Source organism: Fusarium redolens (genome assembly GCF_020744475.1).
Source record: "Fusarium redolens strain MPI-CAGE-AT-0023 chromosome Unknown BKA55scaffold_1, whole genome shotgun sequence".
Taxonomy (NCBI): Eukaryota; Fungi; Ascomycota; class Sordariomycetes; order Hypocreales; family Nectriaceae; genus Fusarium; species Fusarium redolens.
The window spans coordinates 4596354-4623438 of NW_025763664.1; the positions used below are offsets into that span (position 1 = coordinate 4596354).

At 50.7% G+C, this 27085-nt stretch overlaps 7 protein-coding genes across 7 annotated transcripts; 3 read left to right on the plus strand and 4 right to left on the minus strand.

The window, feature by feature from the left end:
• Positions 1–485: 485 nt before the first annotated feature.
• Positions 486–2810, plus strand: BKA55DRAFT_683503 (P-loop containing nucleoside triphosphate hydrolase protein; the record flags this gene model as incomplete). Its single annotated transcript, XM_046198518.1, has 4 exons — positions 486–878; positions 935–1365; positions 1420–2048; positions 2098–2810. 4 exons carry the CDS (start codon positions 486–488, stop codon positions 2808–2810), a joined length of 2166 nt encoding a protein of 721 aa, XP_046057213.1.
• An 81-nt stretch (positions 2811–2891) lies between these two features.
• BKA55DRAFT_498203 (WD40-repeat-containing domain protein) lies at positions 2892–4383 on the minus strand (the record flags this gene model as incomplete). Its single annotated transcript, XM_046186528.1, has 3 exons — positions 2892–2977; positions 3038–3202; positions 3255–4383. The coding sequence occupies 3 exons, from the start codon at positions 4381–4383 to the stop codon at positions 2892–2894; spliced, it is 1380 nt and encodes a 459-aa protein (XP_046057214.1).
• Positions 4384–5244: 861 nt separating this feature from the next.
• Positions 5245–5974, plus strand: BKA55DRAFT_48682 (uncharacterized protein). Its single transcript, XM_046186231.1, has 3 exons — positions 5245–5255; positions 5308–5607; positions 5664–5974. The coding sequence occupies exons 2-3, from the start codon at positions 5514–5516 to the stop codon at positions 5891–5893; spliced, it is 324 nt and encodes a 107-aa protein (XP_046057215.1). The 5' UTR covers positions 5245–5255; positions 5308–5513; the 3' UTR covers positions 5894–5974.
• An 80-nt stretch (positions 5975–6054) lies between these two features.
• BKA55DRAFT_588881 (TATA element modulatory factor 1 TATA binding-domain-containing protein) lies at positions 6055–8781 on the minus strand (the record flags this gene model as incomplete). The annotated part of the gene is made up of 3 exons (XM_046194849.1): positions 6055–7005; positions 7062–8524; positions 8601–8781. 3 exons carry the CDS (start codon positions 8779–8781, stop codon positions 6055–6057), a joined length of 2595 nt encoding a protein of 864 aa, XP_046057216.1.
• Positions 8782–9675: 894 nt separating this feature from the next.
• Positions 9676–11054, minus strand: BKA55DRAFT_48810 (uncharacterized protein). Its single transcript, XM_046186240.1, has 2 exons — positions 10474–11054; positions 9676–10338 (listed from the first exon to the last, which is right to left on the minus strand). Exons 1-2 carry the CDS (start codon positions 10680–10682, stop codon positions 9813–9815), a joined length of 735 nt encoding a protein of 244 aa, XP_046057217.1. The 5' UTR covers positions 10683–11054; the 3' UTR covers positions 9676–9812.
• Positions 11055–11347: 293 nt separating this feature from the next.
• On the minus strand, positions 11348–20861 carry BKA55DRAFT_48954 (uncharacterized protein). Its single transcript, XM_046186247.1, has 5 exons — positions 20295–20861; positions 18766–20038; positions 18418–18714; positions 11987–18224; positions 11348–11931 (listed from the first exon to the last, which is right to left on the minus strand). Exons 1-5 carry the CDS (start codon positions 20454–20456, stop codon positions 11514–11516), a joined length of 8388 nt encoding a protein of 2795 aa, XP_046057218.1. The 5' UTR covers positions 20457–20861; the 3' UTR covers positions 11348–11513.
• A 5257-nt stretch (positions 20862–26118) lies between these two features.
• BKA55DRAFT_533045 (uncharacterized protein) lies at positions 26119–26712 on the plus strand (the record flags this gene model as incomplete). Its single annotated transcript, XM_046189412.1, has 1 exon — positions 26119–26712. One exon carries the CDS (start codon positions 26119–26121, stop codon positions 26710–26712), a length of 594 nt encoding a protein of 197 aa, XP_046057219.1.
• Positions 26713–27085: the final 373 nt, after the last annotated feature.

The following is a 27085-nucleotide window of genomic DNA, read 5'->3' on the forward strand; positions in this document are numbered from 1 at the left end:
TAATATTTTATGTTTTTAAATTAAACTAAAAAATACTACTAATACGAACTACAAGGCGTACTTCAAAGCTCTGACAACATCTTCGAGGTAAAAACAGAGACAGCAAATTGCACATTTCCATACACCCGTAATCCTATGTCAATTAATAGCGAGCTCTGAAGTAGATACTATAGATTTAGTCAATGTGTCTTAATACATTAGATTAAAGAATCTCATTAAGCTTCTTTTTACATGTAATTCTATTGCACAAAGGTACTAAAGTGGGCTAATAATTCGACCATCTAAGCTAGGTACGCAAGTGCCTGGTAGGTGCTAAAGATTCCCTACCTACCTAAGTACCTTAGGTAGGTAGGTAGACTAGTAGTTATAAATCCCCGGTATATGCATAACCCATAGCAACCAATTATTTGTTCTTTACTTCCGTCGCGTCTCCCGCGACGCGTGAATCGTTGCGGCAGTACTTAGCATCGAATAACGACGAAATAATGGCCCCCATCATTTCAGAAGAGAAGGCAAAACGTCAACTGTCTGAAATGCCCCATGATCTATCAGACGATGAGCTTGCGGACGGAGAACCATCATGGGAATGGATCTATAACTCTACTTCAACGACAGAACGAAGCGATGGAACACAGAGCGATAGAAAACGAAGAAAGGTGACAGGTGACAGGATCGTCGGGGCGAGGATTGGCCAATTTGAGTGTAGAATTGGAGACACTGTCATGCTCAAAGCCGATGGCTCTAATGAGGCCTGGATCGCCTTGATTTGCGAGTTTGTTGAAGACGATGGAGAAGGAGAGAAAGCAGCAAACTTCATGTGGTTTTCGAGTGAAAAGGAGATCCGAAGCAGGGACAAGAAACGACCCGATTACTACCCAGTTAGCTTTGAAACTCCTCGAGGCCGTTGAACGTACACTAATCAAAATGATTCTAGAATGAACTCTATATCTCTCCATCATGGGATATCAACCCCCTGGCATCCATCAACGGCAAAGCTAAGATCATGTCCCAAGATGCTTTCCTTACGAAGTACCCTCAAGGCAAGGTTCCTCGAAATGATCCAGACTTCGGTAAGGTCTTTGTCTGTCGACGAGGCTGCAATACCCGCACTGCTACGTACACAGACGAGTTTATATGGGAGGAAATATATGGGGGCGAGCATGATTTGTTTGCTTTGATGGATAGAGTCAAGACTGGTACAAAAATCACACGACGTCGACGAAAGGCACGGAGCCCATCACCTTCTGATGATACTTATCATCCTCCTCAAATTCCACAGACCCCGACAAAAACAGGACGAGGCTCGGTAGCTGCTACGCCAACTTCACGAAGGAGTCAAGCGACGCCAGGCTCTCGTGTCAAAAGGTTGGTGACCAAAAGCTGCTCACTTTGGCGTTAGTTACTGACAATTCTCCGTAGGAGTGCAAGCAAGAGACTTGAGTTTACACCCTTGGCCACACGCAAATTGTCGCCTAGTCAAGTTGAATCTTCACCTTTCCAGATAGCACGATCTCGCTTGCATGTCTCCTCAGTTCCAACCAGTCTTCCTTGCCGGGAAGGAGAATTCTCTTTGGTCTACTCTCATCTCGAAGCGGCTATCTCAGATGGTACAGGTAACTGTATTTACATTTCAGGAACACCTGGAACGGGAAAGACAGCGACGGTCCGCGAGGTAGTCTCCAGGCTTGAAGAAGCCGTAGGCTCTGATGAGCTGGACGATTTCATATTCGTCGAGATCAATGGTATGAAAATCACGGATCCTCACCAATCATATACCCTTCTCTGGGAAGCCCTTAAAGGAGAGAGAGCTAGTCCAGCGCAGGCTCTTGATCTTCTGGAAAGAGAGTTCAGCAACCCCAGCCCTCGCCGAATTCCTTGTGTTGTGCTCATGGATGAGCTTGACCAGCTTGTCACCAAGAACCAGGCCGTCATGTACAACTTCTTCAACTGGCCGACTTTGCGACATAGCCGTCTCATTGTGCTTGCAGTTGCAAACACCATGGATCTTCCCGAGAGAACCCTCAGCAATAAGATTAGCAGTCGATTAGGTATTATCTCCATCATACGCATTACTGTGATATTAACTAAAAGCTACAGGTCTAACGCGCATCACGTTCCCTGGTTACAATCACGAACAACTGATGAAGATTATTCAGTCACGATTAGAAGGAGTCCCTGGGAATATCGTAGATCCTGACGCTATACAGTTCGCTAGTCGAAAAGTAGCCGCAGTAAGTGGTGACGCCCGAAGAGCCCTTGACATCTGCCGCCGAGCTGTTGAGCTCGCCGAGGCCGATGCTCCTAGTGATCCCGCAACTCCAAGCAAGCGAGACAGCCAAACACAACCCAAAAGTTCGGGTCGTGTTACTATTGCGACAATCAAGAAGGCCATCAACGAGGCAACCACTAATCCCATTCAACAACACCTTCGCAGCCTTCCATTGATGTCCAAGCTTGTCATGGCAGCTCTTTTGCTGCGTATTCGAAGAACAGGTCTTGCTGAGACAACCTTCGGGGAAACCCTGGACGAGATACACCGTGCCTGCCTTCGAGCTCCAGCAGCACTTCCAGGCGTAGCGGCAGTCCTCAACAATGGCCTGAAGGGGACGCAGATGGGAAGTCAGCGCCCAATGACCAGACCCGGTCACATTCACACAGCGGCGCTCGAGTTAGTAGCGGCCGGCCTGATTAACCTTGAAGCTCAGCGCGCAGAGAGGTCCAGTAAGCTCCGTCTTTCTATTGCAGATGATGAAGTAAAAATGGCCCTCCGTGATGACGGGGACCTTAAGGCTTTGGGTATCGGTGTATAACAGTTGTAATATAGAACCCGAAGAACGGCGTTCCGCGACAATTTATCCTTAATAAAAAAACATACCACCTCTGATTGCTCCTTAAAACTTTCGTCGGGCCAGAGTTGGCTTCCATTCCAGGGGATGTGACTCTTCTGTTGCTGTTTCATCTTGCTTCCAGATTTTGACTGTGGACAGATGTATTAGCAAGGCAAAGACGAGCATGTCAAGGCGAAATTGAGACTTACTTGTTTTATCAGCTTCGCCACAGATCAGACGTAGACCAGAGCGATCGAATGTTGAACTCATGATACCTGCCTCGGCGTCAAGAGAGCCAGGTTGAGCTGTGGTATCAAGAGACTGGAATCTATGACCAGTCTTCCAATCCCAAAAGCTCATGGAACCATTATCGCCTACAGTTCAAATTAGACACATATGACGAAATACTTGAATCGTATCACTTACCTCCCGTAAAGAAGACATTTTGCTCGTTAACACTCATCGTGTTAATAATCGCATTGTGGCCCTCGAAGTTCTGCATGAAGGCGCCTTCAGGGCACTTCCATTGTTTGACACTTCCTGTGCTACCACTAGCAAACGTGAACTCTGATGGATGTGTTGCTAAGGCACGAACACCCTTCTTGTGATGGGTTAGTACACCCATGGTCTTGCCCGCTGCGAGATCCCAGAGTCGCACTGTCGAGTCCAAAGATCCGGTGATAACTTGAGGGTCAGCCTCTTGACAAACGAGATCGGAAACCGTCTGTGTGTGACCTGAGAGGACGTGAATGTTGCTTCTGGTTCGCATATCCCAGACACGGGCGACACCATCTCGACCACCAGTGACCAGAACATCGAGGGTAGGGTGCAGGGCAAGAGTATAGACGCCACTTAGATGTCCGTGGTAGTGACGGATGACTTTGTTCGTCTCGAGATCCCAGCACTTGACCATCTTATCTTCGCCACAAGAGAAGAGATAAGGATGACGAGGGGACACTGCAAGGCCGCGCACAGTGCTGATATGTCCAGTCAGAGTCAATCTCAGCGAGCCCGTCGCCAAGTCCCAAATCTTGATAGTTCGATCTCCTGCACCGCTCGCAAACCATTTGTTGCCAGGTTCAACAGCCAGACTGCGCACCCAACCGAGATGACCAGAGATGACCCTCATTAACTTCCAAGGCGCGTGCCATTCTGGCTTCTGCTGCTGAAGGCCTTGCACTCCTCTTGTCGTAAGACTCATGTTCTGTGGTGTACTTTCGTCCCTGGCCGCAGAAGTAGAGGCCTTTCCTGAACCAGGCGCGCCCTCAAGGAGCTTCATGGCTGGGCGAGCAGGCACACCAGCCTTAGAAGCCTTCTTTCCAGGCTGTTTCGTTGGAAGCTTCGCAGTGATTGATGGCGGTAGAGTTTCTACATCTGAATATTCGTTACGGAACCGTCTCTTGATGATGGGGTCCTCGGACGCGTCGTCTAGCTTCTGGCGCTTTGTGGCCGATCGCTCGGATGCATGGGCGTAGACTGTTCTCGAGACGTTCGCATTCTGCGCGGCGAGAGCACTGAGTTGAGGGGCATCTTGAGGTACTTCTGGTGTTTCCATGGTGTATGTGCGGTTGTGTTTGCGACTCAAAAGGATCTGGATGATCGCTGGGGAAGTTGATAATAATAATCTGGGATATCTTAAAAGTTGCGACGGAAGCGTGTGAAGGCTGGCAGCCGTGTGTGGCGCTAGATTTTCTTACGCCATAGCGCCACATGTATGTGGCTACGAGGTTCAGGTGCCTTGCAGTCCACTCAGTCCCTGAATGCCTACTGATTTTAGTACTAAGCTAGCTCTCTTCTGCTCTGACAGGGACCTACGTAAGATCAGCTACCTACAGCCGGCCGTCACACTAATCAGCAGCAACTGTTTGGTATCTCCATCTAGACAGGAGTTTATTAATAACTTTTACCTTTTCTTGTCCGCTTGAATTACTTTCGTCGTCAATATGGATAACGATGACAAGTTCCCTCTTCATACCGCTGCTCGCGAGGGGCGAGGTATGCCTATTGAATTATGCAACTGCATGACTGGGATCATCACTAATAGACAAATACAGTAACTGTTGCTGAAGGGCTCCTCAAGGTCAGCATTCAGCTTCATAATTATATAAATCAGACATTTATCTCTTGAACAGTCAGACCCAAAATTATCGCAACGAAAGGATAATGATGGTCGGTATCCCATACACTGGGCAGCTTCTTCCAACAACTGGGACATCGTTCAGTTGTTAGCCAACCAACGCAGTTTCGATGCTGATGTCCAGGTGAGCAGCGGCTTCTCATTCAAGTCTTCCTTCGCCGTCAGGATCATAACCAACGCATTCTAGGATGAAAGTGGGTGGTCTCCTTTGATGATCTCAGCCAGTGTTCCAGAGGGTGAAGCTGTCGTCAAACTTATCATGTCTAAAGACGCGGACGTGAACCTCAAGAGTAAGTCTTGCTCCCTGTCTATTACTCTACATATACTAATCGGACCTCGAAGACTCTGCTGGACAGGTAATGCTTCGGTTGCTACCTCTAAATGGAGAACCATCTAAGCTCAACATATAGACTGCCCTTCACTTTGTCGCCTCCAAGAGGAACCTCGACATCGCCCGTGTTCTTATCGACAACGGCGCGTCGACCCGAGTACGCGATCGTAGGGGCCAGTATCCCATACATCGCGCCGCCGCTGTCGGTTCTGTGCCTATGGTGACTCTCCTTCTCAAAAACAGAAGTCCACTAAACCCTGCTGATAATGAGGGTTACACTCCCCTTCATCATGCAATTGCAGAGGGGCATGGTAAAAAGACTCTCTTTGCCACCGACATCAAAAAGCCACTAACCCCTGCTCTCTAGGAGACACTGCTGTTACCCTCCTCAAAGAAGGCGCCGATTTCACACTCAAGAACAGCGCGGGTGAGCTAGCACTTGATCTGGCACCAGATAAGGAAGTATGTATATCTCTAGAATACTATGAAAATGGAATTCTTGGCTCTCTTCTTGTCGCACCACTCTATAAACCCCCATCTAACTCTGTCTCTTTGTCAACAGGTACGCCGATATGTTTTACAAGGTGCGGAGCGTGAGGGTATCGAGTTGTCGGGGTAGCTAGGAATACATGCTAGAAGAAAGAAAAAGAAGTGCAAGACATCATGACCTTGCCCAAGTCTAAGATGCGAACAAGAGAAAGCAAAGAGAACAAGGCAGAAGATGACGAACTGAAATAGAAACAAGTTCTTCTCTTTTCTTACTTCATCACGGTCCGTTCTACCAACTCGCGATACATGTCCTTGACGTCCTGAACGTCAGCTTTGAGCTCCTCAACGAGCTCGCTCTTCTCGCCCAGCATCTCTAATGTTGTCTGGTATCGCGAGTTGATGTTCTCCACTTCTGCTTCTAGCTCTGTTACTCGTGCTGAAGCGCTCTTTTGTGTTTCCAGCTCTGTCATCAGGTTCACGATATCAGATCGTGCTTCATCTCGCTGGCTGCATACGCGAGCCATTTCTTCTTTGGCAGCCACCTTCTCGGCTTCCAGTCGACGAATTGCCGCGCTCATTCTCTCAACGAGTTGAACGGAAGGACCAGCCCCAACTGTCGATACCGAAATCATGTCTTGCGCAACGTTGCGGGGAGATGAAGGGTCGCCGTCATCTAGACCATCGTCACGATCTGGTGGCGGTGATGCAGCGCGCGGTGACTCAGTAGGTGGCTCAAAAGGCGAGAAAGGGGGTGGAGGAGGTATCGCATGCCCGGCGGTGGACAAAGCACTAGGGCGAGGAGGTTGACTGGACATTCTTCGGCCAAAGAAGAAGCCATCGCCGGCGCTGTCGGTTTGGCTTCCCGGTGTGGGAACTCGGCGAGGCTGTCTTGCTGGTACAGGAAGCCCGATGAAGTCCGAGCTAAAGGTCCGGGCAACAGAGAGTAATGGGGAATCGGGTCTGCTCTGAGACTTGGGCGTGCTTGTAGCAACGTCGTCTGCCCATTGCCTTCGTTCGGCTTCAGCGGACACCTCCCTACTCGCCGCTCGCTGTTGCTTCTCGAGCTCGTTTCGTGCCTGTTCAAGCGCCGTCTCCGCGCTCTTGTGTTGGATTCTGAGGGCAGCAAGCTCTTCACGACATGTCTCGAGCTCCTGCCGAGCGATTGTGAGAGCTGGACTGACGTCTTGAAGCTCATCTTCGAGACGCTTGTACCGAGTTGCCTGTGAAGGTGTCAGCCATGGTTCCCCCTTTTTGCTGTCGAGAATGTGTGGTTTACCGCGTCACGAGCCTTCTTCCGCATTTCTGACTCTCGCCGTTGTGCTTCGTCCCTCTCCTTTTCAAGGCTGGCAGCCTTTGTCAGGAGTGAGGTTTCTATACCTTGCCAGTTCTCGCTGGCTGATGCATACTGCGATTGGAGGGTTTCAATATGTCGTATCAACTTGATGTCACCACCTGATCCTGCAGAAGCCTCCTCGGCCGCCACTCTCATTGCCTCGAGTTTGCCCTCTGCCGCTCTCAGCTCTAGTTTTAACTCTTCTTCAGTATTCCGACCACGTTCTAATGCTCGGTCTAGCTTCTCTTGCCACTCAACCTCGGTCAGGCGCAATTTCTCAACCAATGCCTCTTTTTCTGACTGCAGTGACGCGATAGTATGGTCAAGTTCCTGCTGTTTCTTCTTCTCAACATCCAGCGCCTTTTTCAAAGCCTCAGTGTGGGCGGCTTGTGCTTGCTCAGCCTTGGCTTTAGATTCTTGCTCCAGACGTCGATAGGCCTCCTCCTTGACTGCTTTGTCTTTCTTCAGGGCATCGATTTCCTTCTTCAGGGCAACGCTCGCTTTTCGCACTTCCTCGTTTCTCTTGTCTTGCTCTTCCTTGCTGTTGATTCGACTACGTAGGGACTCCGCCTCGGCCAGAGCTTTTTCTTTGCCCTTTTTGAGTTCGTTGGCCTGTTTCTCATTGTCTACAATCTGGGCGCGTAGCTTGCGAACAGTTGTTCGGAACTTTTGCTCTGAAGTTGAAAGCTTTTGTCCTTCCTCCATCAGCAGAGCGATCTTCTCATCCTTTTCGGCCAATTTCCGCTCTACACTACCCGCTTCAGCAGAACTTGCAGCCTGCCTAGCTGCATCAGCGGCATTTTTAGATAGAAACTGCAGTTTGGCCTGTAGTGAGTCGATTTGCTCAATGTACTCATGAATCTCTTCTGAACGAGGCGTGGGAGCTTGGGTGGCGTCCTGGTCTTTCTGTGGCTCTTCGACTGGAGCATCTACGATCTGTGGTGCCTCTACAGGATGCCTAGTATCCGGTATTGGGCTGTTAGATATTAGTTGGACCTCGGATTTGTCCGTGACTTCTTGTTCCGGAGCACTGTGAGGTTCGGCCTGAGAAGGTGGCTCAACGATAATCGGGGTGGGGAAATCATGCTTGAAGTTTTGTTCAGTGATCTCCCTACTGTCGCTTTCCTCGGATGTCGCTGGTTGTTCTACTGTCGGGGCGGAAGCTGGGCTGTCAGAGGAGGTTGACTTGTCGACTTGGATGTCGGGTTCAGTTAGTTTGGGTTCCGATACCTCGATGCTTTGTCTCGTCACAACAGGTTCAGTGCTGGCAGGGCGCTCCTTGTCAACTGAACTGCGAGAAGTATCGATGGAGCTGCGAGGCGATGATTGTGAGGTTCGTGAGGCCATAGCCTTGGCCAACCTGGCTTGTAGACGATCATTGGCACGATTCGGCTTCGGAGCGGCAGCTATAGCGAAGAACGAGTTAGCATGCGACAGTTCTGCCTTCACCGGAACACAGCTTATGAGTAGAGAGCGGCTTACCAGATGCAGTAGGTTTAGGGCTTGGTGATGGCGCGGGCGCGGCCTTCATTCCCTGCTGCTGCTCATATCCTTGTGCCGCCTGTTGGTCTTCGTCAAGTAAGTTGTCGAGACGATTCTCGACGCCTTCAAAGGCCGACGAGAGGAACGCTCCCCATCGCGACCCTTTACCCGGCGCAGTCATGGTCTAGTGACGAGAGCGTCCGAGGTGCTGGGTTACAGCTCGTCGTTGTCGGTCGTCAACTGATTGACGTAGTCGCTGGTGGTCACCTCATCGATGTGCTGCAGAAGAAGTAAACGTAGCGCCTGGAAGTGGCGCTAAGTTGAACAGTTTGTACTGCAGATGCAATGTAGGTTTAGTCGTAGTTTGGTGGTGGTGGTTTGCAGGGAAACGTTGGTTTCGAGGTTGAGGTGTCGTCAGCGCAACTTGGGAGTGGCATGTACTAATGTTAGTGGGTGGTAAGTGGAGTGAGACATAGAGCTCCAGACCAGGGAGGGAGGATGCTCTAGGATGATTAGGACAAGGGGCAGGCTATGTTGGGATTACCTGTATCATTGTGTGAACAAAGTATCTAAGGAATTCGCTTTAATTATGCAATGGATTGAATTACTCCAACATGTATACTTTCATACTAACATTGCGGTGTCAGTCCAGCCAGAGATATGCTAAAATTTGACAGTAGAATGGAAAATGTGCCCTTTACCTCAGAGTAGTGACAGCTATGTGACTTGGTAGAATCGACACAAAGAGCACTGAATAATTTAGATAGGTGGTCACACATAGAAACATTCAACTTCGATAATGAGTACATTCTAAACAAAAAATCACATATTTTGTCGACGTCTTGCCTTGTTTCTTGGGTATACATGTAGTACAACAATTTGCTATATCCAGCATATACAGTCCTAATACATACGTATATCCAGACTTCAAATACCATAATAATCAATATCCAATATCCAATGCTAGAATATCCTCAAAGCACCCATCCCAGACATGCCATGCGTTGATAATGTCATGCCAAACCTAAACACCGACCATGTCCATGTTGGTGTCATGTTGGCATAGAACGTGGTTACCGAAAACAAGACCACCACAACGAAACGCATGAAGTAGTGACACACATTCAAATAACATTCATAAACACGCTCGCTTGAAATAGACTCATGCATCGTTCGTTCGTTTGTTCGTCGGTTCGTTCATCCATCATCAGATCACCGCTCACCCAGCGATCTTCTTCCACCAACTTGTACGAGGTGTTGCTGTTGCGTCCATAAAGGTTGACGCTCGACGGCTGTGGTGTCGCTCATCACTACCTTCCGAACGCCTATCTCGGTGACGTTCTCTATCCCGACCACCGCGCTCACGATCATCTCGCCTTGCTCGTCGCCTTCGCCGATCTTCGGCCTCTTCTGTCGTCTCTTCTCCGTATTTCGATCGATGAGCTCGACGAGCTTCACGTCTTGCCATCTCATCCTCGGTCTGTCCACCATTTGCATCACCCGCATCAGCGGGGTCAGGAGGAGGGGGTGCGTCAGAGTGTTCCTTAACCCATGACGAAGTCCCAGAATGAGGCCAAGCTGGTGCCTGCGGTCTCTCTTCGCGACGATGGGATCTCCGCTGATTGTATTCGTCTGCGGATTGCTGACTTCGTCGCTGATGACCTTCCTCTTCTTCCGCACCTCGAGCAGCTCTCTTTGTGTCGCGGCGGCGGCGTTCACGTTTGGCAGCCCGACGAGCCTCTTCATCTTCTGCTTGTTCTGCGGCAGCAGCTGCTTCCTGTTCTCTACGCAAGCGCCTACGTTCAGCTCTTTGGGCCTCCTTTTCCTCTTGCAGTCGTTGTTGTTCTTCCTGCGCTTGTCGCTCCTCCTGGGCTCGTCTTGCATCTTCCTCGCGCTGTCGTCTGCGTTCAGCACGGCGGGCCTCTTTATCTTGTCTTTGAGGATCGGCTTCTTCCTCGCGCCGTCGACGTCTTTCACGGCGCACCTCATCTCGAGCTCGACGCGCTGCTTCCTCGGGGTCAGGGCCGCCTTCAACGGCCCTCTTGGCCCTACGTGCAGCTCGTCTTGCTTCGCGGTCAGCATCTACTAATACTGCATCACCATCCATTTTGGCACTGCGTAAGGCTTCATCGTCAGTTGTCGCATAGGTACTGCGACGTCGCAGAGGGTCAGGTCGTTCAGTCTTGGGCGTTCGTAAGCCACTGAAGAGGCCAGCGAAGCCTGAGGACTTCTTGGAACTTCGTGGAGGTGCGTCAAAAGGAACGTCGGGCTCCACCATCACGGGCTCTTCGTCTCTCGATCTCCTAGCTCGCCGACGACGTTCGGTATCGCCCATGGCAACTTCTTCCTCTTCGCGAGATCGTGGTTTGTGGGACCGGCGGCGCTCGCGTCTATCAGTCGCAAGGTCAGGATCTACCATGACCAAATCATCGTCCTCATGCGATCGTGGCTTGTGTGAGCGGCGTCGTTCATATCTATCAGGCACAGGAGCAGCGCCAGACATCATTGCATCTTCGTCTTCGCGTGATCGAGGCTTACGCGACTTGCGGCGATTGCTTGTTTCATCCTCGCCCATGAGCATATCTTCAGGAGGAGGCGACACAAGTCCACGAGCATTCGTAGAGTGGCGACGTTTGCTGCTGATGTCGTCTTTCTTCTCGCGCGTGGTAGCGGAACGAGTGAGTGGTGGTTTACTGAACAAGCCAGTGCCACGAGATCGTGATGGAGTTTTCTCGACTTTGTCGGACGAGGAACCCTTAGACGATGTCTTTTCCTCCCGCCGTCTGTGTCTGCTCGACTTCTCTTGAGGTAACTCGTCCCTCTCTTCATGTGGTGTCGCGCCCCACCGACCAAACGAGGTTCCTTCGCGGTGAATTTTGGGCCTTCGAGACTGCTTCGGCTCAGGTGGTGGCGTCAGTGGAGGATCTGGAACTGGAGGAGGAGGAGGAGCATCGCGACGGGATTTGCTCTTCCTACTCTTCCTTTCTTTCTTTGGCGACAAATCGATGACCTCGACGATTTCATCATCAGCAGGGGCTTCGGGAGCTTCAGGTCCTTCGTCCTTTGGCGGTACTTCGGGTTCTTCTTCTTCGTCCCCGTCGTCTTCGTCCTCGTCGACAGCAGCTTCATTTTCGACTTCACTCGGTTCTTTATCCGCAGTGTCTTCAGCGTCGGCTGCTTTTTCCTCATCATCGTCCTCCTCCTCCTCAACTTCAACCTCCGACTTTTCTTCTTCAAGGGGATTGCTGAATTCAACCACATCCTCCTCCTCAACTTCTGCTGCTGCTGCTGCGGCGGCAGCGTCTTCTTTGGCCGCAAGCTCTCTAGCACGCTGGGCAGCGTTATCCTCTAGGACTCTGAGTCGTTCGGTATCCTTTCTGCCCAGCCTGCCTTTTCTTGCTTTCTTGAACTGAAGGGAATCAAGCTCCTCCAGTTCTTTCGCGGCCACCTCACGAGCTGCGGCTTCTTCCGCCTCTCGAGCTGCTACCTCTTCGGCTTCTCGAGCTGCTGCCGCTGCTGCCTCCTCAGCGTTAGCATCATCTTCCCCCTTGTCCTCTTCGCCAATATCAATATCGTCGTCCTCCTCGACCTCCTCCTCCTCAGCATCATCGGCTTCTAGATTTTCATCGCCGGCTGCCGCCTCTTTAGCAGCGCGTTCTTCGGCGCGTTTCGCTACATTTCCTTCTAGGACTTGAAGCCGCTCTGTGTCTTTTCTGCCTAGTCTGCCCTTTCTTGACTTCTTAGCTTGAAGGGCCTCGAGCTCATACTCCTCTTCAGCGATAGCTGCCTCTTCTGCTTCCCGAGCTGCGGCCTCTTCTGCTTCTTGAACTGCCAACTCTTCTTCGGCAGCTTGATCTTCATCGTCTGCCTCAGGCCCCTCCTCCTCTTCCTCCTCTTCCTCCTCTTCCTCCTCTTCCTCCTCTTCCTCCTCTTCCTCCTCTTCCTCCTCTTCCTCCTCTTCCTCCTCTTCCTCCTCTTCCTCCTCTTCCTCCTCTTCCTCCTCTTCACCATCTTCCTCCTCAGGTGAGTTGGCTTTAGTAGCCTCAGCGGCAGCACGTTCTTCTGCACGCCTTGCTGCATTCTCCTCCAAGGTGGCGAAGCGTTCAGTATCCTTTCTGCCTAATCTGCCCTTTCTTGCTTTCTTGGCTTTAAGGGCCTCGAGCTCGTCTTCCTCTTCCCTCGCAATAGCCGCCTCTTCAGCTTCTCGAGCTGCAGCTCCTTCGTCTTGTCCTTCAGTAGGCTCCCGCTCCTGCTCTTCGCCTTCTTCTTCACCGTGTTCTCCTTCAGTCTCTTCCACGCCTTCAATTTCGGGCTCCTCCTGAACGGCTTCGGTCTCGGCCTCAGCAGCAGCTCGCTCCTCTTCGCGACGGGTAGCATTTTCCGACAATGCGATGAGTCTCTCGGTATCCTTCCGACCAAGTTTCCCCTTCTTTGCTTTCTTTTTCATCAAGGCTGCCAGTTCTGCCTCTTCCTCGGCGATTATCGCTGCTTCAGCCTCCTTCAAGCCATCATATTCAGGCTCGGGTCCGGGTTCACCAAGCTCTGCTTCGACTTCTGCAGCTGCGTCATCTGTATCTCGGGCTGCCGCTTCTTCAGCGCGTTTGGTAGAATTTTCTGACAGGGCTTGAAATCTTTCTGTATCTTTGCGGCCCAGTTTTCCTTTCTTGAGCCTCTTCTTCGTCAATGCAGCCAACTCAGCCTCTTCTTCTGCGATGATGGCAGCTTGCGCTGCTGTCTCAGCTATCGTGGTTTCAGCTGTAGCTCTTTCATCTTCCTCAAGCTCAGGCTCAGGCTCAGCAAGTTCATCGGCTACAGGTTCTAGCTCCTCAGCTAACTCGTCCTCCTCGCCATCTTCAGCATCGACAAATTCATCATCTTCCTCCTCCTCAGCTTGGGGTGCGTCTCCTAAAGCCTCTTCTGCTTCCTTGGCTGCCTGAGCTTCGGCACGCTTTGCAGCATTATCGATAAGGATATTAAACCGCTCAGTGTCGGAGCGACCGAGTCTCCCCTTCTTTGCTTTTTTCTTGTTTAGCGCTGCAAGTTCTGCCTCTTCCTCTGCAGCAATAGCTCGGGCTTCGGCTTCGGCTTCGGCTTCGGCTGCTTCTTGGGCAGCTACTTCTTCTGCATTAGGGTTCTCTTCGGGCTCCGCTTCAGCCATGTCCTCAACCTCTTCAGGTATTAATTCCTCTACCTGACCTTCATGTTCGGCTTCCTTAATGGTTTGTTCTTCCGCGCGTCTAGCTGCATTTTGTGTTAGAATATCAAAGCGATCTGTATCCTTTCTGCCAAGTTTGCCCTTTCGCGCTTTTTTAGCAGCAAGGGCAGCAAGCTCCTCCTCTTCTTCAGCAGCAATAGTAGCAGCAATAGCAGCAGCTTCAGCTTCGATAGCGGCAGCTTCAGCTTTGATAGCGGCAGCTTCAGCATCTTCTTGACCAGTGATATCCTCTTCTTCAGCAACATCTTCTGGGATAGCCTGGGCCAGAGCTTGAACAGCAGCAGCGGCGTCCTTTGCTGCCTGCTCTTCAGCGCGTCTTGAAATATTTTCGGTTAAAAATGTAAACCTTTGGGTATCCTTATTTCCAAGTCTTCCCTTCCGTGCCTTCTTAGCTTCAAGTGAAGCGAGCTCTGCCTCTTCTTCTGCGGCAATGGCGGCGGCCTCGGCGGCGGCGTCGTCGTCAATATCGGGGACCGGGTCCTCAGGGGCTTCTTCGACAGTCTCTTCGGGTTCCGGTGCTGGTTCCTCAGGGTCTTCTTCGCCAAGTAGCTCTTCTACGGCCGGGGCTTCCTCAGCAGCAGCCTCAGCCTCACGGGCCGCTTGTTCCTCGGCTCGTCTGACGGCATTCAAAGTCAACTGCTCAAAACGCTCTGTATCCTTGCGTCCTAGTTTACCCTTCTTGGTCTTCTTGGCTGCTAAAGTGGCCATTTCTTCGTCCTCGGCGTCAGCAACAGCTGCAGCTTCGGCTTCAGCAGCCTCTCTTTTAGCTATCTCTTCAGCCTCGGCAGCGGCGGCAGCTTCAGCAGCTGCTGCTTCTTCAGCTTCAGCAGCTGCTTGCTCTTCGGCTTCTTTTGCAGCTTGTTCCTCAGCAGCCTGGGCTTCCCTTGCAACCTTGTTGCAGAGGAGATAGTTAAACCGATCTGTATCTTTGCGTCCCAGCTTTCCTTTTCTCTGCTTTTTTGCTTCTAGGGCAACGAGCTCTTCTTCCTCTTGGGCAATTGCTGCCGCAGCCTCAATTTCAGCGGCATCTCTTGCCGCCTCCTCAGCAGCAGCAGCGGCCTCAGCTTCAGCGGCCTCAGCTTCGGCAGACTCAATGGCAGCAAGCTCGGCAGCAGCAGCAAGCTCGGCTTCTTTGGTTGCTTGCTCTTCAGCTCTCTTAGCAGCATTTTCAGTAAGGAGGGTATATCGTTCCATATCCCTCTTGCCCAGCTTGCCTTTCCTTGCCTTCTTCGCCTCTAAGTCTGCCATCTCTTGTTCCTCAGCGGCAAGTAGGGCCATAGCCTCTGCTGCATCAGCATCATCATCTTCAGGGGGGGTCTCCTCTTCAACAACTGGTGGCTCTAGGGCATTTTCGAATAGTGGCTCCTCGATATCGGCTGGGTGATCATTGACATCAGACTCGGCGGCAGCTGCTTCTTGGTCTTCCTCGGCGGCTTCTTCATGTGCAGCCTTTTCGGCTCTTTGGGTGGCGATTTCAGTAAGGAAGGCAAATCGATCACTATCCTTTTTACCCAGTTTGCCCTTTTTGTCCTTCTTAGCAATCAAGGCAGCAAGCTCTTCTTCCTCTTCGGCAGCAATAGTAGCAGCAATAGCAGCTGCTTCAGCCTCAATAGCAGCGGCCTCAGCTGCTTCAGCATCAGCATCAGCATCAGCATCAGCATCAGCAGGATTTTCATCAGGGTCTTCGACTTGTAGAACAGCCTCTTCCATGACTTCTGGCGCAGTAGCTTTCTCAGCTCGTTGAGCTGCATTCTCTGTCAGGTAGGCAAACCGGTCACTATCCTTTTTCCCAAGTTTGCCCTTCCTATTCTTCTTGGCAGTCAGACCAGCTAACTCATCCTCCTCTTCGGCAATAAGTGTAGCTTCTGCTTCTGCAGCCTCTCTAGCCGCAGCCTCTTCGAGGGCAGCAGCTTCGGCTGCGGCTGCCTGCTCAGCTTCAGCTTGCGCGGCTACTTCAGCCTCAACAGTGGCTTGAGCAGCTGCCTCTTCTTGAGCCGCTTTCTCTGCCCGTGCTGTGCTATTGGCAATAAGGAGGTTAAAGCGATCGGTATCTTTCTTCCCAAGCTTGCCCTTTCTCTCCTTCTTGGCAACCAAAGCAGCAAGTTCAGATTCCTCATCGGCAATAGCAGCGGCTACTGCTTCAGCAGCTGCAATAGCATCAGGGTCATCGGCTTCAGCAGAGACCTCATCTGTGACTGGTTCGGGAGGAGGTTCGTTAACTTCTGTCTCGGGTTCGAGTATATGATCTTCAGGTTGCTCGAGTATATGATCTTCAGGTTGCTCGAGTATCTGGATTGCTTCTTGAGCTCGCCTTTCTGCATTTTCTGATAAAACAGCAAATCGATCAGCATCTTTCTTTGCAAGCTTACCCTTCTTAGCTTTCTTAGTAGCCAATACAGCCAGCTCGGCTTCTTCCTCGGCAATAGCTGCGGCCTCTGCTTCACGAGCTGCCACCGCCTCTGCTTCGGCTGCTTCTATGGCGGCAGCAGATTCTGCTGCGGCAGCTGCTTCTGCTTCCTTTGCAGCCTGCTCCTCAGCCTCAGCTGACGCAGCTGCTGCAGCTACTTCTTCTGCTTCCTTGGCGGCTTGTCGTTGCGCAGCATTTTCTGTCAGAATATTAAAACGGTCGGCGTCCCTTTTAACAAGCTTCCCTCTTTTGGCCTTCTTAGTAGCAAGAGTAGCAAGCTCTGCCTCTTCATCAGCAATCAGGATAGCTTCAGCTTCGCTTGCTGTTATGGCTTCTGCTTCGGCTGCGGCTGCGGCTGCGGCTGCTGCAGTTGCTGCAGCTTCTTCGGCTTCCTTTGCAGCCTCAGCCTCGGCAGCACCAGCAGCTTCTTCTGCTTCCTTAGCAGCTAGTCGTTGCGCAGCATTTTCTGTAAGGATATTATACCGCTCTGTATCCTTTTTGCCAAGCTTGCCTTTCCTTGTCTTCTTTGCGTCTAGACTGGCTAACTCTGCTTCTTCCTCTGCGATAATAGCTGCGTCAGGAGCTGTGACAGATTCGGGGTCAGCAGACGCAGCGTCTATATCTACAAGCGGTTGCTCAGGCTCTGGCTCGGGTTGTGCTTCGATCACCACTTCTGCGTTTCCCAGGGCGGCTTCTGCAGGTTCTCCTTCAGCTTCAACAACAGCAGCTTCTTCAGCTTGCTTGGCTGCTCGTTCGGCTCGTTCGGCAGCCCTTTGAGTAAGGACATTAAAACGCTCCACGTCTTTTTTCTTAATAAGATTACCGCCTCGCTTGATCTTCTTAGCGGTGAGATCTGCAAGTTCTTTCTCTTCTTCGGCAGCAATTGCAGCCTCCGCTTCACGAGCTGCGGTCGCTTCAGCTTCACGAGCTGCCATCGCATCTGCTTCACGAGCTGCAGTCTCCTCAGCTTCCTTAGCAGCCTGCGCCGCGGCTGCTTCCTCGGCCTCTTTAGCAGATTTTGCTTGAGCTCGCTTTACTGAGTTGCCAACTAAGGTCATCAATCGAGTCGTTTCATTCTTAGTTAGCTTGACCTTTTTGGCTTTCTTAGCTTTCAGCACTGCCATTTCCTCCTCTTCCTTGGCAGCTACTTCAGCTTCAGCATCTACAGCGGCTTGAGCTGCAGCCTCGACATCTGCAGCAGCTTGGGCAGCGGCTTCGGCTTCCGCTGCTGCTGCTGCCTGGGCATCAGCCGCTTCTTTCGCTGCATGTTCTTCTGCTTCTTTAGCTGCTTGTTCCTCGGCTCGTTTCGCCACATTGTCGATCAGGAAATTCAGTCGTTCTTGCTCTTTCTTAAGAAGCTTTCCCTTCTTCACCTTCTTCGATTTCAGGCTCTCTATTTCCGCCGCTTCCTGCGCGATTTCGGTGGCGAGTGCAGTGTCAGCTTCTGCAACTGCTTGCGTGGCAAGGCCATCCTGTTCTGTCTCTTGAGAGAGAGGTTCATCAGTAGAAGCCTCTGGAACAACTGGAGCAGCGGCCGTGGCTTCAGCTTCCCGGGCGGCTTGAGCTTCGGCTCTTCTTGAGACATTCCCTTCAAGCAGAGTAAGGCGCTCTTGATCTTTTTTCAGCAACTTTCCACCGCGTTTCTGCTTTTTCGCCAATAGTGTCGCAATTTCCTCGTTCTCCTTTGCTGCTTCAGCGTCTTCAGCGGCCTGTAAAGCGGCAGCTTCGGCGTCGGCTGCTGCTTGAGCATCAGCGGCGGCCTGTGCAGCCTCAGCGGCAGCTGCCGCCTCGGCCTCGCGAGTAGCTCGAGCTTCAGCTCTCCTGGTGGCATTGCCTTCAAGAAGAGCAAGACGTTCTCGATCTGACTTAAGGAGCCGTCCTCCTCTTTTCGCTTTCTTGTCCAAGAGACTGGCAATCTCTTCATCTTCTCGAGCGGCCTCGGCTTCCTCGGCTTCGCGAGCGGCTTGCTCTTCAGCTTCTCTGGCGGCTTGCTCTGGGTCTCCTATTAAATCCATCCGTTCAGCGAGTTCTACAAGTGTGGGGGTTTGATATTGGGGGAGGGCGGTCAGACAAGGCGTATTTCCATGTTATTCAACTTCTTCGCCATGGGGGATGAAGTGCAACCACAGTTGATATTTTTATCATCTGAGCCTTGCTTCTCAACCCTTCCCCAATAACGTCATGATTTAGCTCACCAGTAGCATCGATAAGAAAATCATGTGCATCAGGCTTCTTGTTGTCTATTGAGCCCCAAAAAGCATCGTTAGGATCATCGGCGCCGGAAGTTTTGAAATCGAACGGGTCAGCGGCCGGCTTCTTGGGCTTCTTGCCAAAACCCCAAGAATCGAGGAAGTCGTCGGTGCCAACAGCCTCGACGGGATCGGGGGCGGGAGGAGGGATATCATCCTCTATTTGAATCAAGTCGCCAGCTTTCTTCTTTTTCTTACCTGTTCCCCATAGATCCCAACCGTCGTCTTTTGTCTTAGGCGGCTCTGGGATTTGATGAGCTTTAAAGAAATTTGACTCACTTGTTTCATCCTCACCTTTCTTTCCTACACCCCATGATCCCCATCCACTCGTCTCCTCTGGCGGGGGTTTTGCCTTTCCAGTGCCGAAGGTACTCCAAAAGTCGTCACCATCCTTGTCTTCAAACGAAGGGGGATCAGGGGCAGGTGCGGGTATTGAATCTTGAGCTCCCCAAAGTGAGCTCTGTGTGTGTTCCTTTTTCCCAGACCAGCCACCCCACTGATCTTCCATTGAAGGGGGATCAGGTGCAGCTGCCAATGCAACTTCCTCCATGATTCCCTTCTTCTTCGCCCGGTCCTTTTTGGATATTCCCCAAGTATCCCAAATATCTTTCTTTCCGTTGGGGGGTGCAGGCTCGGAATCGAGGGCAAGTTCTTCTAGGATGCCACCAGCTTTGCCCTTCTTTTTTTGACCACTCCAACCCCAAGGATCGTCTCCGTCCTTTGGTTCCTCGTCAGGTTCGGCGCCCCAGAGCGTGGATCCTTGTTTCTTCTCCTTCTTGGTACCGAAGCCCCAACTATCGTCATCTTCTTCTATTCCTCCTATTTTATCTTTAGGTTTGTCCCATGGGTTCTCTTCGGCTTTTGTTTCTTGGGGTGGTGGCGGCGGCGGTGCTGGTGCTGGTGCTGGTGCTGGTGTTGATGCCGTTTCACTTTTCCCTCCTCCGCCCCATCCCCATCCTCCACCACCAAACCCCAATTTCGCACCCCATGAACTAGAAATGCCCTTGTTTTCCGGTGGGCTTAAACCAAGATCTAGTTTATTATCTCCAAGATTGATATTCTCGAAAGTTGTGGGAGGTTTCGGGGGCGAGTTGCTGTTGCCACCACCATTTCCATCGCCAGCGCCGCCTGCAGCGTCTCCTCCGCTAGCTCCTCCATCGCCTCCAGTATTATCATCCTTTTGACCATCGTCTGCTGGTGGAGCCGCAGGCGGCGGAGGCGGTGGTGGAGGAGCAGAAGGTGCTTTTGCTTTCTTCTTCTTTGCCGCTTCGTAGAAACCTTGGTTCGAGTTGAAGTCGATGAGGATGTCGGAATTAGGATCGTTAAGAAGCGCATCATTCGGTCGGCGGCGTTCTTTCTGAGCATCTGATGATGGTTGAGGGGATGGATTGAGCCATGCTGGGGTTCGCATATGGGCATAACGGCTGGTCCCATTCAGGGGCATTGTGGTGTCGGTAGGATCAGAAGAGTCGCAAGATCGAGGGAGACGACAATACCATCGTGGAGAATGATCTGGTATGATTAGCGGCCTCTCGGCCACTTTGCGATGTGATGGTGAAGAAGAGACCTAGACAAATTGAATGGCGTTAGATAAGACAGACTTTCAAACATGTTCCAATTCCGGAACTGGATCGCATGACAAGACAGGAATGGGTGGCGGTGGGTTCCCCTCAGGAGTTCGGGCCGCTGATCGAGGGGTTGGCCGTTGAGCGCCACCCATTTAAAGTCTGTTAAGCTTTTGCTGGGAAACATGAATCAAGCAAAAAAGCGACAATATATAAATTGCAACTACGCAAGCTGAGCAGAAAATGGAACAAACATACATTTTCATGTAACCTGTGAACAACCCAGGCACGGGCAATGAGACTCAGTCGGTGATGCAAAGAGCGATCAACCGGCGCACTTGACAAACACTGGAAGACCGGCAGGCCATGTGCGTTTCTTGTCCAACTGTCTGTGAACGCCAGAACATCGACCGCGGCCATTGTGAAGAATGGAGCTCGTGCGAAGACTGAGCGACGTCACACACATGGAAGCTATAAATATGAAGAAGGATGGAAGGCGACGAGGTAGCGACAACTGAGCCAGGGCGCCGGAACAAAGGACAGTGTGGGATGTGTAGTTCGTTACCGAGCGTATTCGTAGTTTCGTGGGAGTTTTCGTGTAAGTCGTAATCGACTGCAATATCAAACAGCAGAGTTGCAGGGTCTGGCCCTGTTCGAGGCTGTCGAAAGCGACGTCGTTAAAAAGCCGGAGGTATTGTCAGGGTCGAGGGTAATGTTTAGATGATGACGCGCTAGTGAAGGGGGGAAAAGTGTCGAATCGTTGGAAGAAACAAAACTGCGGCGTTGTCAAGTCGAAGGAGCGTGATGAGAGTAACTCCCGGGGTAATTGACAAAACAAACCCTGGGCGACCAACTGTCACTTTTCACCAACCACCCCAGTCGTCGGATCGTCGTCTGGCCTGGACTACTTTTTTCGAGGTCTTGCGTTGCGCGCTGTATAAATAAATGAGCTTCAACACAAAAAAGACAACGTTCGACCACTCGAGGCAAGGTCAAATCTCGAGTTGGATCTCCTCGAAAACAGAAAAGATTTGATGTCAAAGGGGGAAATGGGGAAAGAGGAGGGGAAAGAATTCACGACGACGAGGAGATGATTTGCAGAAAGTGCATGGCAAGGACAGCGAGGGAAGAAGGGAAGGTCGAATCGGTAAAAGGTCCCATACAATACTTTTTGGGCGCTTCAGACCAAGACAAATTAGTTGAGCTAAGAGCCAATGACGCCAGTTCTAGATGTTCAGATCGCCAGCAGGCGAATTGCTCAGATGTTGTACTTGTCAAGACCACTGTTTAATGGGTAGAATCAATGCAAACGACAGGGTTCAGCGTCCAACGTTGATGTGCAGCCAGGCGAAAAGGCGGGCAAACGCGGGAACTGGACAGGGAAATCAACGCAACAGTGACAGCGAGAGACGTTAATTAAGGTCCTGTAAGTGCTTGAAGCAGGGGGACGTGCCCTTCTCTTTTACTACCTCCCTCTGGACTCACTCGAGTGCGCAATAAACACGCCGCCACCATGCATAGAATGCGGGACCTAGAAGGAATATGAGGATAATGAGAACTTTAATAGCATTCGTTATCTAGATGCAATGAGCTAAGAGACAGATCCCAGTTCTTCTCAGCTCACACAATGGTACATCTGTTCGCTATTCAGCATACAGCGTTTAGATCAAATACTCAGATGCTTTTATCTCAATCTCCCAAGCACTTACACTTACTTCCTCCACTACGTACGAACCTACTACCTATCATCCCAACCAATATTGTTAACCGCACGTCACTATCACAATCACCAGACCAGCAACCCCATAACAAACTGCACCCTCTTTCCCAAGTCCTACACACCCATTCACTGTTCCCTCGAGAGCCCGTGCCACTTGAAAGAAGACCCCTTTTAAGTCTCGACTCAATCATACTCAGTTATTATGTCCAGGACGTCAACTCGCGCACTCATCAAGAAGACAACCTTCACTATCATCACAGGTAAACATCATCTGTCGTGTTATTGCACATGCACGTACGATCCACTCGATCCAGGCCAACCAACCACAGATGAGTCCGTTGATGCTGATGCAGGTCTGCAAGGTCAGGCCGCAGCACAACGCGTGGTTGGATCAGATCCCTTGAGGTACATATTAGTGAAGCCCAATGACCTGCCAGCTTCTCATCGACCCAGCCACCCGAATCTCACATGTGCATTCCACTAATGAGAGAAGCAGAAACTTTGAAAAAGAAGGGTCGCAATGCCCGAAACCCATCCATTACAGTACACATGTGTGCCCAACATTGGATTGGATGCTTCCTGCGACTAGGATCTGACTCCCATCTTGTTACCGGTTATAAACTCCCACAAGAAAACTGCAGTTAGTTAGTTCTCTGACTTGCTTTCCCAACAAGACTGGTTGGTCCCGTAGAAGGAGAGGTTGGCTCATGCGCTGCAATGTGCTACTCTAACGACACTCTCTAATCCACCTGGACTATCTATCAGATGGTGCTACAGCGCAGCTCATCGGACGGCGATGGTTTTGTCGTTCCATCTCGTGACATCACGCGGGCTCAGTTGTTCCACTGGGGGCCAATATCGGCATACACATTGAGACAGGTGTGACATTTCTCGTTACTTCGAGGGGCACACGAGATGTCTCACTAGCACAACCTGAGTTCCTTTTACAATCCTTTTTAGAATGGAGAATGGGGTCAATCAATGAGGTGCATAGTACATACATGCCTTTCATCCAGAAGGGTAAGGTAAGGCTATCAGCTCCTTGAGACTGTGGTTGACGTCCCGTTCCCTTCCCGTCCCCCGCGTCTTGTCTTCCAGGTTCATTTTGCTTAACATCGGGCAAGTTTTGTGGGACTCTCTCTTACATCTGGTTCCCACGACGACCGCTAATAACTCAAGTAACACTTCTAAAGATCACCAGGCCGTCTTCGCTTTGCACTAGTCAAGGCAATTGGGGGAGCGGGTATGGAAAGGCCCGAGGGAGGCTAGATTGAGAAGACTCTGGCAACTTAACAATAACTACAATGAAAGGCAATAGCTGTACCAGCTACAAGGCTCATTAGTCGCTTCGACACCTTGCGTTGAGGTATTTTCTACGACATGTCGAGGTCGCCCATCACTGAACAGTCCTGCACGAACACGTCCAACGACTGGAGTCCTCCTCTGATACGGTACATGCAGACGCAGTACATATGGAACTACCCGCGGGTTGAAGTCTTGGGACGACTTTACAAAATCCACAAACGCCACAGGATGCTGCAGTGTCCCTGCGCTTCCTGCAAGACGTTAGCTCTGTGCATCATCCCAGACCAGAGCTTGGCTCGAATAGGTATCGCCAAACCTTCACCGCCTCCAGCTCCTGTACCTACGCCGTGCTATCCACCAAAAAATTCGTTCAAAAAGCCCGCATATTCAATGCCGCCTGGTCCATATGAGCTGGGATCGACGACGACAACAGCGACGTGGCCGTCTTGGATGTGGACGATGAATGTGGACAGTGGACGTGGACCGTTGAACTGAGTTGATGGGGCTGTTTCATGCACCATCTGTTAACGTATCAGTTCATATCCAAGGATGGATGTCTCCGCACAAAAACCAGCGAAACAAGAAGAACTGTTTGCCCTCCTGCCCAACACGTTTAAGGCGGTCAGACCTGATAGTTGCCGCGATTGTCAAGAGAAAAAAGAAGCATGAGAGAGTCGGCAAATATTTACAACTGAAAAAACTAGGGATTGGAACCTGGGGTGCAGGCAAAAATGGATGTTTGCTGCATCGTTCTGATTTTGCCCGACTTGCCCGATCAAAATCTCTACTTGGTTGGGATGAGCGATAATAATACATAAGAGCTGGCGTTACGACTGGGCCATGAGCTGCTGTCTCAAACGGGACCACCCCAGCATCAATCGTTTGCAGCTAGAGACGATGCAATGCTGTGCATTCAATAATTGATGCTACCATGCGAGTGTGATGATATTCATAGACCACTCGGTTCCTGACTACGATAGCTGCAGGCAAGTCACCCAAGCCGAGATAGGTAACATAAGTTCTCGGCTCAGCCTAACCCAACCCAGGAGATTGTCTTAGACTTGGCTTACCGTACAGGTCTCACAGCCTAGACTACCTAGCAATGTTCAGTGCCGGTGACAATGCAAGTTTATTCTTAGACCTGACCTGCAAGACGGGCCGCAATTCCATCATCCTGTCTCCCGTGCCGATACAGGAGTAGGAAACCCTCATGCAATTCAGCTACATTCAGGCTTCTCATGAAGAAACCCAAGGCACTAAGCAAAAATATTGGCATAGCAAGTTGACGCCGTCAAGCAAAGCAGTCCAAGGCGTCAAACAAGTTCTTCAGTTCAATATACTGTACGGTCGGCCAACTGCCGGATCGGGCCGTGAGTAGTACTTGGTCTCGGACTCGGAATGAGGAATTGATGCCGGCCGTTAATTGTGTTGGTCTGGACTGTAGCACATGATTTTTCTGGACCAAAAGATTGACAGGGCGAGATCCATTATGGTTCGTTCGTCTCCGGCAAGTCAGCCGTCGTCCGTGCTCCGGGAATTGGCTGCAACACAACGCAGCATCTAATCTTGGGCCTCGTCCGTTCAGTTTAAGGATATTGCCATGCCTATCAGTTCGTCTGAGCTGCTCCTCTTCGGGGGAGGCTCTCTCATTCTGGCAGGTGGCTGACGGATCGCGGATGAAAAGCAGCCGGACAAGCGCCTCAACATGGGGATAAGCTGGAGTTGACCTTGAAGAGCACAGGTCGCAATTCCAAATACCTAGGTAGGTACTGAAGAGTGTCTGCCACTTAGGTTGAGATGCCGAGGTGGATGTGGGTTTACCAACCTTAACTTAATTAGTTAGTTGATTAGACATTTCATCGTAGGGTCCGGAGATATCACACAACACTTCACATATGTCAAAGCGGCAGTTCAGTCGCCTATCACCAACGGGATACTCGGGAGTTAAAAGTACACAGTAATTAACCTAAGATAAACGGAGCTAATTTTTCCCTTTCACATTACAGTCATTACTGACAATCTTCAACCTGATACCTCATTTCACTTCCTTCCAGTCTACTCATCTCCCCTCTTTACTCCGTGTTCTCTCTTCCTAAACTCCATACACTCACTGTAACAAGGGCCCCTCAGCCACCATATGCCCCCGCCTTAGGTACTACCTACTATACCTTGTGTACTTTACGGTGCAGGTACAGTATATTTTTATCTCTTCAGCCACCATTTGGTTTAGCCTCAACTCAACTCACTTCGAACGTAACTTTGCCCAACTCAATCAACGCAACACAACGCAATATCACCTCTTCCTCTTTCCTTAATCCTCCTGCTGTCGCTCTCGCATATTTTCAAAAAGAAACACAGAGGACGAGGTGCAAGGGCTGTGAGACTCCAAAAGTGACTGCTCCTGTTCCGATACGCGCGGGCGCCTATTCGCTTCTCAACTCCCGTTCTGCATGGAAGCGCAGTGCATGGCATCCATCCATACCTAGCATATCCGCTCTGCTCCGCTTGTTGTCGGATTGCATCTCCGTTTCATGTGAACAAAGAGCCAAGAGAGGACGTGAAGGACTTTCAGTAAGGCGCAGACTTTGATTTATTCTCCGCTGTTCTTGTCAAGCATCTTTTCGTCTTTGAATATCACCACCTTGTTGTCGACTAACACGTCCTGGTCTTGCATGTTGCAGTGGATAAGTTGATTGAGTCTTTGCAAAGAATATCCTTCTTTTCTATGGCAGTCTCTTCTTCCACTGCTGTCGCTATCAGTTCGCCTTGGCTTCCTCTTCAGCTACCTCGAATGGGATAATGATCGCCAATTGCCATTGACAATCACCATGTGCGCCTTGGGCAGTCTTACAAGGATAAACATCTCGATATCATTACTTTCAACATTGCCAACGTCTTCAGACTCGAGTCGCCAGTGTTGGCCAAGTTTCGTCTAACAAGCCAATTACGATCAACTACTCACTCTGCATCCTCTTATTCATCTTCTGTATACCCGTCCGTTCACAGAGACTTGACACCTGTCTGTATCGCCCGAATCACTCAAAATATCTATATAAAATGCGCTCAACACAACTCCTCACAATCTCTGTTCCAATACCGGGCACTCTCCCTCCCAGCGCCGTGGTAGCAGCTCTGCAGGCCGTGGACCCATTTGTCGCCCATCACCGGACAGTGACGAGCTTGGAAGAAGTCCAAGCTGATCCGGCAGACACAGCTGACGACCCTTTCTTTGGGCCCTTCGATGACTCCTTTCGCGCTTTTCAAATGCAAGAGCTCGTCAATCTCGCTCCCGGTCTTGGCAAAACCATTTCATACAAGGCCATTTTTCAGATAATACCTGATGGCCTTCGCTCTCGTGCGAAAGCCCCCGTGGGTGTCGTCGTCCGAGCCCAGTGGACGGTGCGCCAGCAACAGCACAGCCGATCGCCCTCGGGTCCGATATCACCCGCGGGATCTGATAGCACTGCATCGGGTAGCACGGCGACTGCTGAAGGGGACGAGTTCGAGCTACACGAGCAGGTTCTCCTCGAATGCAATTCTCTCCTCATGCCATTCATTACCGAATCTTGTGTGGCTGTTCATCGTGAAATTTGTGAGAATTTCATGGCGAAGACATTTAAGGATTACTTTGGAACGTCGCCGATGTATTGACCATCTATGTTTATGCCATCCGGGTGTGACCCTAATTTGAGAAACGAAGTGGTCATCAACATGTGGATGTGTTCAAATGGTGGGAGAGAAGGAAAGTCAGTGCGGTGTTTTTGCAAGGCGTTGGTATTGTCATTCATGGGTTTGACTTTGTATTTTATAATCTCTCACTATAACTACTGCAAGATATCCAAAGAGGGGGGCTTCCATGAGTCAAGGCTGGCCAAAAGCAACAAAGGGTCGGTCAATGGGTGGTGAAACTTAGACTTCGATACAGTTCATGGTGTCTGCATAGATGGTACCAAGTACTATTTATGTTTCTAAGCAATCAATGTGTTGATGATGCTTCTTGATATTGTATGATTATCTCTATCTG